This window comes from Phyllobates terribilis, unplaced genomic scaffold, assembly GCF_046119375.1.
Source record: "Phyllobates terribilis strain yellow unplaced genomic scaffold, ASM4611937v1 Scaffold_5__5_contigs__length_657084704, whole genome shotgun sequence".
Classification (NCBI taxonomy): Eukaryota; Metazoa; Chordata; class Amphibia; order Anura; family Dendrobatidae; genus Phyllobates; species Phyllobates terribilis.
Genome location: NW_027362765.1, coordinates 259,168,730 through 259,184,347, shown reverse-complemented (window position 1 = coordinate 259,184,347; position 15,618 = coordinate 259,168,730). Strand labels below are relative to the sequence as shown.

At 44.0% G+C, this 15,618-nt stretch overlaps 1 protein-coding gene across 7 annotated transcripts in view; it reads right to left on the bottom strand.

The window, feature by feature from the left end:
* Nucleotides 1–15,618, bottom strand: part of CACNA1G (calcium voltage-gated channel subunit alpha1 G) — a 464,209-nt gene that overhangs the window by 19,560 nt on the left and 429,031 nt on the right. For 6 of the 7 annotated variants that reach the window (XM_073684087.1, XM_073684091.1, XM_073684089.1 and 3 more), the window contains one exon: nt 4,791–4,916. The exons of the other annotated variant lie outside the window; for it this stretch is intronic. In XM_073684087.1, the coding sequence (XP_073540188.1) occupies nt 4,791–4,916 (126 nt within the window). The remainder of the gene's footprint in view (nt 1–4,790; nt 4,917–15,618) is intronic. 7 annotated transcript variants of the gene reach the window in all.

Sequence of the window (15,618 nt, the reverse complement as noted above, 5' to 3'; positions counted from 1 at the left end):
TGCTATATTCTGAAAGCTATAGCTTTTTATTTTTCTGTTGATGGAGCTGTATGGCGGTTTGTTTTTTGCAAAACAAGATGATGTTTTCAGCAATACTATTTTTATTTCCAATTAACTTATTGATTGCGTTTTATGTCACTTTTGTTTGGCAGTATGATGAAAAAGCATAGTTTTTTGCCACTTTTTTTACAGTCTTCACTGAAGGGGTTAACTAGTGACAGTTTTATATGTCAGGTAATTCCGGACACAGATACCAAATATATGTACTTTTTTTGTTTATTTTTGTTTTAAATAAATATAGCTATTTATTGGTTTAATATTTTTTTCATTTTTTATATTCATTTTGTGTTTTTTTTATATTTGTACAATTTTTATTTTTAATTTTTTACTTAATCCCTCTATGGGACTTTAACTTTTATTATTGAGATCACTGGTATAATGCATTGCAATGCATCAGCATTGCAATGCTTTATACCTGTCAGTACTGAACTGACGGAAGCCTCTTAGAATGGTGCTCCTGGCATGGTCTAAACAGGCTACCGTAGCTGGCAGACCCGGAGGTTGTCATGACGACCTCAGGATGCCATGAAAATGAGTGGGCCCTTGCGATGATGACGTTGGCGTGCCACTCTCGTGAGGAGGGAGCCCCCTCTCCTATCCTCCCCATTGCTGTGATCGATATTCATCGCGGCATTTAGGGGGTTAAACAGCCGGAGGCGGTGTGGGCACCACTCCTGGCTGTGATAGCTGGGGCTCGGCCATCATGTAAGTCAAGCCCCCGGCGGCGATTGCACGAGCACAGCCCCTGTGCCATGCACAATCGCCATGACGTAGCTATATGTCAAGGGTCGTATAGGTACGACAGAGGTCGTGAAGGGGTTAAACATGTTTTACCTCTCGATAAAACTCAGCTGCAATCTCATGCTGTCCTGATTCTCATGCTGTATATACACTTCTGCTTCCTCCCCTGCCCAGGAGATGTGGTATGATCAGACCATGTTCCTGTACGGTCAGACACGGCCATTACACAGTACACAGCAGGGGCACATTTATAAGATTATCTCAGCACAGGAACAGTTTTTTAACACATCCAATTGTGGAACTTATTTTTATTCCAAGATATTTTGATTAAAATGAACTTTGTTCATGGAAAAACCCCGTTAAGATTTCTGCTTTCAATGGATAAGAATCTTGCATTTCTGGATTTAACAGATACCTCCCAAGTTGAAATCATAATAAATACTGCATAGCACGCCATCAAATTTTTTTTAATGCTAAGCCAGTTCCCTAACCTGAGCTCACACAGGGATATTGCTCCTAGTGAAGCTTACTAGTGTTCCCACACAGCAAGTTAACCCTTAATAGCTCCCACAGTACATTCCTCCACAGACGGTATTTGGTCTCTGCAGTGCCCACCCACAACCCCCCCACACAGTATGTTTCCCCCACCACACAGAACAACACACAGCTGTGCTACATCAACATACAGGCAACTGTGCTACACCAACACACACAACACATTATAGTAACCTTTTTGTGCCCCCCCCAGAGTGCGCAACACATAGTTTGGTGCCCCCACAGTCAGTGGCGTGACTAGAGTCCGATGGGCCCTGGTGCAAAATTTGGACATGGGCCCCCCCCCCCCTTCCCCGCATGTTGGTCAGATGTATGGGCCCTTGTAACGTTCTAAACCCTATACAGACAAATGAGTTTGGACACACATTGTCATTTAAAGATTTTTCTGTATTTTCAAGACTATGAAAATTGTACATTCACACTGAAGGCATCAAAACTATGAATTAACACATGTGGAATTATATACTTAACAAAAAAAGTGTGAAACAACTGAAAATATGTCTTATATTCTAGGTTCTTCAAAGTAGCCACCTTTTGCTTTGATGACTGCTTTGCACACTCTTGGCATTCTCTTGGTGAGCTTCAAGAGGTAGTCACCGGAAATGGTCTTCCAACAATCTTGAAGGAGTTCCCAGAGATGCTTAGCACTTGTTGGCCCTTTTGCCTTCACTCTGCGGTCCAGCTCACCCCAAACCATCTCGATTGGGTTCAGGTCTGGTGACTGTGGAGGCCAGGTCATCTGGAGTAGCACCCCATCGCTCTCCTTCTTGGTCAAATAGCCCTTACACAGCCTGGAGGTGTGTTTGGGGTCATTGTCCTGTTGAAAAATAAATGATGGTCCAACTAAACACAAACCGGATGGAATAGCATGCCGCTGCAAGATGCTGTGGTAGCCATGCTGGTTCAGTATGCCTTCAATTTTGAATAAATCCCCAACAGTGTCACCAGCAAAGCACCCCCACACCATCACACCTCCTCCTCCATGCTTCACGGTGGGAACCAGGCATGTAGAGTCCATCCGTTCACCTTTTCTGTGTCGCACAAAGACACGGTGGTTGGAACCAAAGTTCTCAAATTTGGACTCATCAGACCAAAGCACAGATTTCCACTGGTCTAATGTCCATTCCTTGTGTTCTTTAGCCCAAACAAGTCTCTTCTGCTTGTTGCCTGTCCTTAGCAGTGGTTTCCTAGCAGCTATTTTACCATGAAGGCCGGCTACACAAAGTCTCCTCTTAACAGTTGTTGTAGAGATGTGTCTGCAGCTAGAACTCTGTGTGGCATTGACCTGGTCTCTAATCTGAGCTGCTGTTAACCTGCGATTTCTGAGGCTGGTGACTCGGATAAACTTATCCTCAGAAGCAGAAGTGACTTTTGGTCTTCCTTTCCTGGGGCGGTCCTCATGTGAGCCATTTTCTTTGTAGCGCTTGATGGTTTTTGCAACTGCACTTGGGGACACTTTCAAAGTTTGCCCAATTTTTCGGACTGACTGGCCTTCATTTCTTAAAGTAATGATGGCCACCTGTTTTTCTTTACTTATCTGCTTTTTTCTTGCCATAATACAAATTCTAACAGTCTATTCAGTAGGACCATCAGCTGTGTATCCACCAGACTTCTGCACAACACAACTGATGGTCCCAACCCCATTTATAAGGCAAGAAATCCAACTTATTAAACCTGACAGGGCACACCTGTTAAGTGAAAACCATTTCCGGTGACTACCTCTTGAAGCTCATCAAGAGAATGGCAAGAGTTTGCAAAGCAGTCATCAAAGCAAAAGGTGGCTACTTTGAAGAACCTAGAATATAAGACATACATATGTTCCCCATCCTGGTCTATATGTTCCCAATTCTGTGCTCATCCTGGGCACATCCTAGTATACGTATATGCTCCCCATCCTGGCGTACATGTTCTCCTAGTAAATATGTCCCTTATACTGGGCATCCTGGTATATACATCCCTTATACTAGGACCCATCCTGGGATATACTGTATGTTTCCATCCTGGTATATATATTCCCCATCCTGGGCCTTTCCTGGCATATGTCACCCATCTTGGTATACAGTGTCGGACTGGGGTACCAAGGGCCCACCAGCAACCAACTCCAGGGCCCCAATTTTCACGTACATGCAAATGTGACATTATCCTCAATCACAAATTTATATAACAATGAACTGGGTAGATTGTTAAATGAATAAGATGCCGATTTTGTCCGTACATAGTGATTCAAGTATATTGTGCCAAGTACTGCTCAGATAAGAGGGTGGTGGCCCACTCTAGTACAGGAGCCCACCAGAGGACTCTCCTGTTCTCCTGTGGGCCAGTCCAAGACTGTTGGTATATATGTCCCTTATCCAGGCATACATATATCTGACCATCCTGGTATATATGTTCCCCATCCTGGTATATGTCCCCCGTTCTGCTGCTTTTCTTTAATGCAAACAAATAAATGAACGATTCTACCCACTTTCCCTCTGCTCCCCCGCCACGTGGCGTTCTGTTCTGAAGCCGGCAGCTGAGTTCAACGTGCAAGCGACAGGAGCACATGACGTCTCTGCCATGCGCCTCCCAGTCACAAGCACGCTGACGTCAGCTCCTGGCCTCTGATTGGCCAGCAGCATGTATTGCAGTGCACAGACCCAGTGGGTCTCTGTGCCGCAATACACTTCAGCTGAATATGCGTCGGAGGACGCACATCTAGTTTAAGTTTTCCCTGGTGTCGGAGGGTCCCCACCCGCATGAGCCCAGTTGCAGTCACAACCTCTGCCCACAGTACATTCCTCCACACACAGTATAAGGCCCCTGCAATGCCTACCCACAACGCCCCCACACAACATGATGACCCCACACACACAGCTCTGCTACATCAAGACACACACAGCTCTGCTACATCAAGACACACACAGCTCAGCTACATCAAGACAAACACTTCTGAAACATCAACATAACTCTACTACATTAAAACACATACTATTCTGCTACATCAAAATACACACATAAACAGACAGACACACAGTTTGCCTGTGTCTAGCTACTCTTCCTGCCTAGTCATGTCGCCTAAGACTCTCAAGTGACCCAAAGGGTCATGCTCCACTGTTACATTCAGCTGTACCTGGGTCCCGATCTCCCAGGACAGTGGGACAGCTCATTGAATCTGGGACAGTCCTGGTTGGAAGTTATGTCACAAGATCAGGACAGATTTTATCTACTGGAAGTAAATAATGAAGGGTCTCATTGAATTACTGTAAGTAGAGAGTCTCAAAAGCACGGGGAACTGATACACAAATTCTATTGGCTAAACTTGATAACTTTATTTGGGGGCAGTTAACCTCATGGATTCCTGTGGAAGGTATTTTTAACTAAAACAAATTGATGCAGATGTTCAGAAATTTGTGATTCATTTCAAGCCAGAATATAATAGAAATAAATATGGATACTTTTGGTTCGAGAACACTAAACACGATGTCATCTGGCAGTGAGTCGTCCGTTAGGGCTAAGGACCAGGACTTTTCGGACATAATATCTGAAGTCAAGGACAGTCCTTCCATCTCCGCTAGAGGAATCTAAATGAGGGAAAATGTCCAAGAATAAGAAAAGAACAAAATAAAATGTTACCTAAATGTCTCCTGAATACAAATCGTATCCCATGACACAAAATAATGGATTACTAATGAATGAAATGAAAACACATATATACTGCACTGTCTGATCAGCAGAGGTTTATTATATCAATCCTCTCTCTCCAATACTACTATTCCTGACTGGAACAATGTCCAGATTTACCTATAGTTTCCAATATACTCCAGAAGACATATAAGACACAACCAGTTATTTACAATGCATATGTGCATTTTTATATTAAACGCTACTGATGTTCCTCACAAATGGCATAGACACTGTGTTTTTTCTGTTTTGATTTGCGGATAGAAAATCCGAAGCGCATTACAGTAGCAGCAAAGAATTTAAAGGGAATCTGTCAGCAGGTTTTTGCTATGTAGTCTGGGGACAGTATGATGTAGGGGTTAAAATACTGAATTCAGGAATGTGTCACTTATCAGGCTGTGTTCTGTTCTTTGCTTACAATGAAGGTTTTATCACCAGGATATTATCACTGTTGGACTAGGTCTCATGCAACTGCAAGACTGACCACGCCCCCTCCTCTGATAAGCAGCTCACTGTCCTGTGGTGTGGGAGGGGTTAGCTTTCTGAGCTCTGCTACATGTTACATCTAAAAACTCTGACTGTATCACAACTGCTGCACCCAGTAAACTAAATCATACATCGGCTTAATCAGCGTCACTTGTCCTACATTATGCTGCTCTCAGATGAGGAAGCAAAAACCTGCTGACAGATTCCCTTTAATATGCAACATGTCAATTTAAGATGCAGATTTTACTATTTGCAATGCCTGGGTTATAATCTGCAGCATAAGGTATAATTTGTAATGCATGTAAAAAAAATTAGCAATTTTTGATGGAACTGTGGCAAAATCTGCAGTGGAAAATTTATACATCTAAATGTACTTTGACAGATGTACCCATGTAGCATCTCCACTGTACAGGCTACCCACATCAGAGATGCTGTAGTGATATCCTTAGCAGCATTTACGGCTGCAGATATCACTGAGAAAAAAGGTGCAAGTACTGTAAGTCGCACACATCACCCTTTGCAATTGCAATAACAATCACACAATAAATTGACAGGCTGCTCATTTCAAATCTGCAGCACTGGTCAATGTACACTCAAGATATTTTTCACTGCGAGCGTATAAGTTTCTTAAAATTCCATATACAATTCATGTATTGTAAAATGCAGCAGGTTTTCTGGAAGTGAAGGACCTTATCACATTATAGATAATTTGAAATATATTTTGGGGGTGAAAGACTCCCTTTAACCCGTTTACCCCCAAAGGTGGTTTGCACATTAATGACCAGGCCAATTTTTACAATTCTGACCACTGTCACTTTATGAGGTAATAACTCTGGAACGCTTCAACGGATCCCGCTGATTCTGAGACTGGTTTTCATGACATATTGTACTTCATGATAGTGGTAAAGTTTATTCGATATGACTGGCGTTTATTTGTGAAAAAATCGGAAATTTGGCAAAAATTTTGAAAATTTTGCACTTTTCAAAATTTTAATTTTCATGCCCTTAAATCAGAGAGATATGTCACGCAAAATAGTTAATAAATAACATTTCCCACACGTCTACTTTACATCAGCACTAGTGTTGAGCATTCTGATACTGAAATATCGGGTATCGGCCGATATTCGCGGTATCGGAATTCCGATACTTAATTCCGATACTTTTACAATATCGAATACCGGAATCGGAAGTTCCCATAATGCCTGCGCTCTGCAGTGTCTCTGAAGGATGACAAGCTGGATGGCAGAGCTCAGCTGAGATCCAGCCTGTCATCAGAATGCCATCCCAGCGTGGGAGAATTCTCCTGATTGTTTAAAAGCCGGCGGGCGATAAAAAGCCGCCGGCTTTTAAACAATCACACAGCCCCATACTGCTTCCCCGCAGCCTCCCACCCCGATCCTCCGCTCCCCTCGCCACCTCCCATCCCGATCGTAAGTTAGGACCGGGCGGGGAGCGCAGCACCAAGGAGCGGGGAGCGAAGAACCCGGGCGGGGAAGCCGGCAGTGAAAAGACTTCACCGCCGGCTTTCCCGTTCTGTGCTGCGCTTTCCCGCCGGTTATTTCAAATGAACAGCTGAGGTATCAGGTGATGCCGATCAGCTGTTCATTTGAAGTCGCCGCGGTGCCCTCAGAGGGTTCATGTGAGTTCATGCTTGACTGCATTGCATGAACTCACATGAACTTTCCCACGGCCGCACAGGTCAGCCTCACCTCCCAGACCGGTCATGATTGGTGTGTGTGGGGGTGTCTGTGCGGTGTCTGTGCGGTGTCTGTGCGGTGTCTGCGCGGTGTCTGCGGGTGTGTGCGGTGTCTGTGTGATGTCTGCGGGTGTGTGCATGCAGGCAGACATAGGCCGATGTGACACTACTACTCCCATCGGCCTATGTCTGTCCCCCGTCCACTCGTGCCAGCAGGATCAGCTCGATGGGAGCAGTAGTTCCCATCAGCCTGATCCTGCTATTTAAATTGCCCTACTGTGTCCCCAATAAATTTTAAATACATGTCATTGGTGGCCAGTGGTTACCTACAATAAATTAGTTCATACATTACCTGTCCCCGCCGATCGCCACCTAAAATAAAGTAAAAAATAAAAAAATACACCTATACTCACCTAGACACCTAATTCCCCGAAGCCATCGATCTCCTGTAATAAAATATAAAATAATAAACCACAACCTGATCCTTACCCCTCCGTAGTAGTCCACGAGTGTCCCACGATGATCTCCAGTTCAGAGCAGCCACATAGAATGTGACCGCTCTGAACCGCTGCCGCCGCTAGAATGATGGGGCCGTAAAGCAGCCCCGTCATTGCATAAGCGGGTTCGCCGGAGTTCAGGCAGCGCTGCTCCGGTCAGCTCCTTTACGGCCCTGCTGTATCGTGAGAAATTCCCACGGTACAGCAGTGCCGTAAAGGAGGTCTCTGGAGCTGCGCTGCCTGAATGCACTCCGGTGACCTCAGTCAGTGGCTCCCGCTGCCGGGAGCAGACGTGTTCCCGGCAGTGTGAGCTTACAGCAGCCATGCACAGCTGTCACCATCTCCAGATGTGACAGCTGTGCATGGGAGATCAGCGCAGGAACGTGGACAGGTAACTATTTTTTTTTAGTAAACTAAGAATTAAATAAAATGGTGTGTTTTATTTCAAATTATTTTTTTCTGGGTGTAGTGTGTGTTTTCTTTTTAACACTTTGTAGGTTAGTAATGGGGGTGTCTTATAGACGCCCATCATTACTAACCTGGGCTTCATGGCAGCTGGCGCTGACATGAACCCCACCACTATTACCCCCTGCCACCGCACCAGGGCAGCGTGGAAGAGCGAGGCTAAGTGCCAGAATTGGCACATCCTATGGATGTGCCATTTCTGGGGCGGCTGACGGCTGGTGTTTCTAGCCTGGGAGGGGGCCAATATTCATGGCACCCTTCCTGGGCTATTAATATCAGCCCCCAGCTGTCTGCCTAGCCTTTGCTAGCTATTAAAATAGGGGGGACCCCACATCATGTTTTTGGGGGGGTCCCCCATTTTAATAGCTAGTAAAGGCTAGGTATTCAGCTGGGGGCTGATATTAGTAGTCTGGGAAGCTCCGTGGGTATTACCCCCTTCCCAGGCTTCAAACATCTGCCCCAGCCGTCTGCTTAACCTCCGCTAGAGACTAAAATTATGGGGCATCCCACGCCAATTTTTTTTTTAAATAAATCCTTTATTTTAACACTAAATGACATTTGAGGAGTTAGTAAAGATGCAGTCCCTAAATTATTATTTATTTTTTAATTAATTTTTCCCAAAAATTTTGACGTGGGCTTTGCCATATTTTTGTATGCCAGCCAGGTACAGCATCCAGCTTCTATGAACGCGCCATTTTCTGGGGTGGCTGCGGACTGCAATTTGCAGTCGGGAGGAGGCCCAGAAAGCTTGGGCCTCCCTGCGCTGCAGATTCCATCCCCCAGCTGCCTAGTTGTACCTGGCTGGACACAAAAATAGGGAGAAGCCCCACGTATTTTTTTTTAAAATTATTTCATGAAATATTTTTTTTAAAAAAGGGCTTCCCGATATTGTTGTGTCCGGCCAGGTACAAATAGGCAGCTGGTGGTTTTGGGCAGCCCGTTCCTGCCTGCTGTACCTGGCTGGACACAAATATAGTGCGAAGCCCCATGTCAATTTTTTTTAAATTATTTCAGGAAATTCATGAAATAATTAAAAAAAATTGACGTTTGGCTTCGCACTATATTTGTGTCCAGCCAGGTACAGCAGGCAGGAACGGACTGCCCCCAACCACCAGCTGCCTATTTGTACCTGGCCGGACACAACAATATAGGGAAGCCCTTTTTTTCTTAATTATTTCATGAATTTCATGAAATAATTAAAAAAAAATACGTGGAGCTTCGCCCTATTTTTGTGTCCAGCCAGGTACAACTAGGCAGCTGGGGGCTGGAATCCGCAGCGCAGGGAGGCCCAAGCTTTCTGGGCCCCACCCGCTGCAAATTGCAGTCCGCAGCCGCCCCGGAAAATGGCGCGTTCATAGAAGCGCCATCTTCTGGCGCTGTACCCAACTCATCCAGGGCCCTGGTGCGGTGGCTCACTGGGTAATAAAGGGGTTAAGGCCAGCTTGGCATTATCAGCTGGCCCTAAGCCCGAAATTCATGGGGTCACGCCAATATTAGACATGACCACCATGAATTTCTAGTAAAGCATTTAAAAAAAACACAACACCCAGAATAAAGTCCTTTAATTGAAATAAACACACAATTCTTTATTGTTCTAAATTAAACCATACCTACCATCACGCCCATTCCAGCTGAAGCCAACGATCTCCTGCAATAAAAGAAAAATAATAAACCAACCTCATCCTTACCTTCCCATGGATCCCACGACAGCTTCAGCTCTGCTACATCGAGATGACAGGCTGGACCGCAGCAGAACGCTGCCATCCAGCCTGTCATCCCGCGGAGACTGAGAAGCGCAGGCATGCTTGCGCTCCTCAGTGTCTCTCTGTGACGTCATCCAGATGAGCCGCTGAGTGCAGGAGAATTTTCCCACGCTGTCAGTGACGTGCATGAGGTGAGCCGAGTTCATTGGACATGACCTCACCTCATGCACGTCACTGACAGCGTGGGAAAATTCTCCTGCACTCAGCGCTTCAGCGTGAGAATTCTCCCACGCTGTCAGTGACGTGCATGAGGTGAGCTGAGTTCATTGGACATGACCTCACCTCATGCACGTCACTGACAGCGTGGGAAAATTCTCACGCTGAAGCGCTGAGTGCAGGAGAATTCTCCCACGCTGTCAGTGACGTGCATGAGGTGAGCTGAGTTCATTGTCAGCTCATCTGGATGCCGTCACAGAGAGACACAGGAGCGCAAGCATGCCTGCGCTTCTCAGTGTCTGCGGGATGACAGGCTGGATGGCAGCTTTCTCCTGCGGTCCAGCCTGTCATCTCGATGTAGCAGAGCTGGAGCCATCGTGGGAACCATGGAAAGGTAAGGATGAGGTTGCTTTATTATTTTTCTTTTATTGCAGGAGATCGTTGGCTTCAGCTGGAATGGGTGTTATGGTAAGTATGGTTTAATTTAGAACAATAAAGAATTGTGTGTTTATTTCAATTAAAGGACTTTATTCTGGGTGTTTGTGTTTTTTTTTTTAACTTTGACTATGGGGTTAGTAATTGGGGTGTCTTATAGACGCCTCTCCATTACTAACCTGGGCTTGATGTCAGCTGGTATTATAAGCTGACATCAACCCCAGCCCTATTACCCCACTGCCACCGCTACAGGGCAGTGGGAAGAGCGAGGCTAAGTGCCAGAATTGGCACATCCTATGGATGCGCCATTTCTGGGGCGGCTGACGGCTGGTGTTTCTAGCCTGGGAGGGGGCCAATATTCATGGCACCCTTCCTGGGCTATTAATATCGGCCCCAGCTGTCTGCCTAGCCTTTGCTAGCTATTAAATTAGGGGGGACCCCACGTCATTTTTTTGAGGGGGTCCCCCATTTTAATAGCTAGTAAAGGCTAAGTATTCCACTGGGGGCTGATATTAGTAGCCTGGGAAGCTCCGTGGGTATTACCCCCTTCCCAGGCTTCAAACATCTGCCCCAGCCGTCTGCTTAACCTCCGCTAGAGACTAAAATTACAGGGAACCCCACGTCAATTTTTTTTTAAATAAATCCTTTATTTTAACATTAAATGACAAGTACAATAAGCAACACTGTCACTGTACTTCATATATATGTGACTGACATGTTTCTATCTATCTAATCTATGTATGATTCTCTATTCTGTCTGTTATAAATTGTCGGGTACAGATGCTGAATTGCCGGCCGGCTTTCTTAAAGAGACGGTGCATTAAAACACTATTATTTTTTAAAATAAATCCTTTACACTAAATGACAAGTACAGTAAGCAACACTGTCACTGTACTTCATATATATGTGACTGACATGTTTCTATCTATCTAATCTATGTGTGAAGCTCTATTCTGTCTGTTATAAATTGTCGGGTACCGCTGCTGAATTGCCGGCCGGCTTTTTTAAAGAGACGGTGCATGAAAACACTAATATTTTTTTTAATAAATCCTTTACACTAAATGACAAGTACAGTAAGCAACACTGTCACTGTACTTCATATATATGTGACTGACATGTTTCTATCTATCTAATCTATGTGTGATGCTCTATTCTTTCTGTTGTAAATTGTCGGGTACCGGTGTATGCGCTGATGAATTGCCGGCTTTTCGCATAATACATTCTGCATTATTCTTAGTTGTTTTACTTCATGTAGAATTAACCTACAAGGAAAGAAAGGGTTTATTTTCATTCCGATATTTCTGTCCCATTGACTTGCATTGGTTTCCGGTATCGGAATCGGCGATATCCGATACTTTTTGAGTATCGGTCCGATCCAATCCGATACGATATTTCCTGATATCGGAAGGTATCGCTCAACACTAATCAGCACAATTTTGGAAACAATTTTTTTTTGTTAGAAAGTTATAAGGGTTAAAACTTGACCTTCGATTTTCGTTTTTCCAACAAAATTTACAAAACCGTTTTTTAGGGACCACATCACATTTGAAGTGACTTTGAGTGGCCTTTATGACAGAAAATACCCAAAAGTGACACCATTCTAAAAATTGAACCCCTCAAGGTGCTCAAAACCACATTCAAGAAGTTTATTAACCCTTCAGGTGCTTCACAGGAATTTTTGGAATGTGGAAGAAAAAAATGAACATTTAACTTTTTTCACAAAAATGTTACTTTAGACCCAAATTTTTTTATTTTCGCAATGGCAACAGGAAAAAATGGACCCCCAAAATTTCTGAGCGTGCCAATACCCCATATTTGGGGAAAATCACTGTTTGGGCGCACGGCTGGGTTCGGGAGGGAAGCAGCGCCATTTGACTTTTGGAATGTAAAATTTGCTTGAATAATTAGCAGACGCCATGTCGTTTTTGGAGAGCCCCTGATGTGCCTAAATAGTGGAAACGCCCCACAAGTGACACCATTTTGGAAACTAGACACCTCAGGGAACTTATCTAGATGAGTAGTGAGCACCTTGAACACCCACGTGCTTCGCAGACGTTTATAACATGGAACTGTAAAAATAAAATTTTCACATTTTTCCCCAAAAAATGTTTTTCAGCCCCCAATTTTGCATTTTCATAATGGTTACAGGAGAAATTGTGCCATACCATTTGTTGTGCAATTTCTCCCGATTATGCGGATACCCCATATGTGGGAGACCCCATTATGGAAACTAGACCCCTCAAGAATTTTATCAAGGGGTATAGTGAACATTTGGACCCAGAGGTACGACACAGATTTTGATAACATTAGGTCATCATATTGAATATGTTGTCATTAGTCTTGAGCGCAAGTGCTCGCTACTTGAGTTTTCATCGGATACTCGGGTATGCACCAAGTATCGTGGATGCTCGAGAGACATGCTCTAGTCCCCACCCGCATGTTTCACGGTTGATAAATACTCAAAAAAAAAAAAAACATGCGGGGATCGCTCGTGCCTGGCAGGCAATCCCCGCGTGGTTTTTTTTGGCTGTATAACAGCTGCGAAACATATGAGGCAGAGACCGCGATACCGGTGCATACCCGAGCACCCGATGCAAACTCAAGTAGCGAGCACTTGCGCTCAACACTAGTCGCCATATCATCATCAATTTTTTTTCTTTACTTTTGAAAAATCCCAACCCTAACCTCAACCTTAATACAACCCCAACCCTAATACAAACCTCGCACAACCCTAACCCTAGAGTTTATTTTTTACGCTGTTCCTCGTGTGGTATATGTGATTGGACGACTTTATTCTTCTTACAGCGATACCAGAATGATATCGGGTTCTTATGTTTGGCAGCTGTCACACACTAAATGACGCTTTTTTTTGCAAAGATTAGTTTTTGCAATCATTTTTCCATATTTCGGCCGACAGAGTCATGTAAGGGCTTGTATTTTGCAGGACAAGTTGATATTTTATTGGTACTATTTTCGGGCACGTGACATTTTTTGAACGCTTTCTATTCCGATTTTTGGGAGGCAGAATAAACAAAAACCAACAATTCAGGAATTTTTTTATGCCGTTCTGCGTGTGGTAAAATTGATAAGGTAACTTTATTCTTTGGGTCAATACGTTTACAGCGATACTACATTTATATTTTTTTTTATGTTTTGGCGCTTTTACACAATAAAAACTATTTTATAGAAAAAATAATTTTTCACTTTATTCTGAGAGCTATAACTTTTTTATTCTTCGGCTGATGGAGCGGTATGGTGGCTTGTTTTTTGCGGGACAAGATGACGTTTTCAGCGGTACCATTTTTATTTACATTAGTCTTTTTGATCGCGTTTGATTCCATTTTTTGTTTGGCGCTATGATGATAAAGCATCGTTTTTTGCTTCGTTTTTTTTTTTTACCGTGTTCACTAAAGGGGTCAACTTGTGGGACAGTATTATAGGTCAGGTCGTTCCGGACGCTGCAATACCAAATCTTTGTACTTTTATTTTTTTTTTTTTTCATAATAATATTTATTTATGGGTACAGTATATTTTTTTTATTTTTTTGGATTATTTTTTCTTTTTTTTTTTAAATATTTTTTGAATTTTTTTTTCACTTTCTGACACCTTTTTTCTTTCACTTTTACACTTTGTCCCACTATGGGACTTTAATTTTTTGCAGGCTGATCACTTGTATAGCATAGAGATGCAGCAGCATCCTTGTGCTATGCAGGCTGTCAGCTCTGCATTGGCACAAGTTACATAGATCGTGCACTGTGCACGATCTATCTAACATGCTGATGCCTGGTGACCTGGATGTCATCATGACGACATCGGGTCACCATGGCAACAATCGGGACCCCACGCACACAGCACGGGGTCTTCAATCCAAGGTAAGAGGGGAGCTCTTACCTCTGCTTGCCCCGGAAATTCTGCGATCGACTTCGGCACATAGTACCGGGTGTCAGCTGTTAGAATCAGTTGACACCTGGTGGTGCTCGTGCCCGCACAGAGGCTGTGTAGGCACGATCGCCGGGCATAATAATCCGTACCTGGTTATTAAGACCCAGGGCGCAGGTATGTATTATTATGGCCCACGTCAGAATGAGGTTAAAGAGAGAACACCCAGTAGATACAAAAAAAGTTTAGAACAGATACTACAGCAGGATGTAAGCTTTGATTGATGTCTACACCTTCTTGTTATGGTTACGGCAAAACTCCTGTGGCCACACCATCACTGCAATATACCAGAACAGAGGTTTACCACTTTTAATGATGCACTGTACTTTGCCAGACAGGAAAAGAAAATGCAAACAGAGCTTAAAGAAGCACTCCCATGAAAGTTGTTATCCTTCTAATATGTTGTAGTGAATATTATATGGCACTGTGTACTTACAATTGCTCATTTTGCCTTTCTACCCAGCTAATTCTTCACTTTCTTGTGCTTGCAATATATTGAGATGATAAAAATTTTGATGGGAGGAGTGCTTCTTTAATGCCAAAGTGAAGTCTGTCAAGTCTGGAAGCTTGGACCTCCATGATTCATACAGCCATAGAGCTCCCAGAACACTTTGGCTCTGCTAATAGGCTGATGTTACTGAAATTCGATAATGCACTGTTGTAATAGAGATTGTATCTATGACACATTCAAGATCACTAAACGGATTTTCACTTTTAGTAACAATGTTGATACTATTGACCTTGGAAACTGTCACCTCTGGAGTGCTGGACACAGGACATGCTGTCAATCAAATGCCTATTGCTCTGACAGCTTTCTCCCCTAACTTCTCAATAAACATACACACTCAGCACAGGGAGAAAAGCTGCAGCCAGACACTCCAGACAGCAGCTTATTTATAGGCATAAAAAAGGACCTACGTCAGGAAATACAATGTATCTGATTCTAGTTTTACCTGACAGCAGATACAAGATTCCCTTATACCAGATCTGGGCAAACTGCAGCCAGCAGGCTACATCCAGCCCACTGGCTGTTCCTGTCTGGCCCGTGGCCGAGACAGCCGAAGGGCTGAAACAGTGGCCCACGGGCAGCACCATGCCCTCCCCGCCCGCTGTCCATCTGCCACCCGCTGTCACCGCTATCTGCATCCTCATGATGCAGACAGCG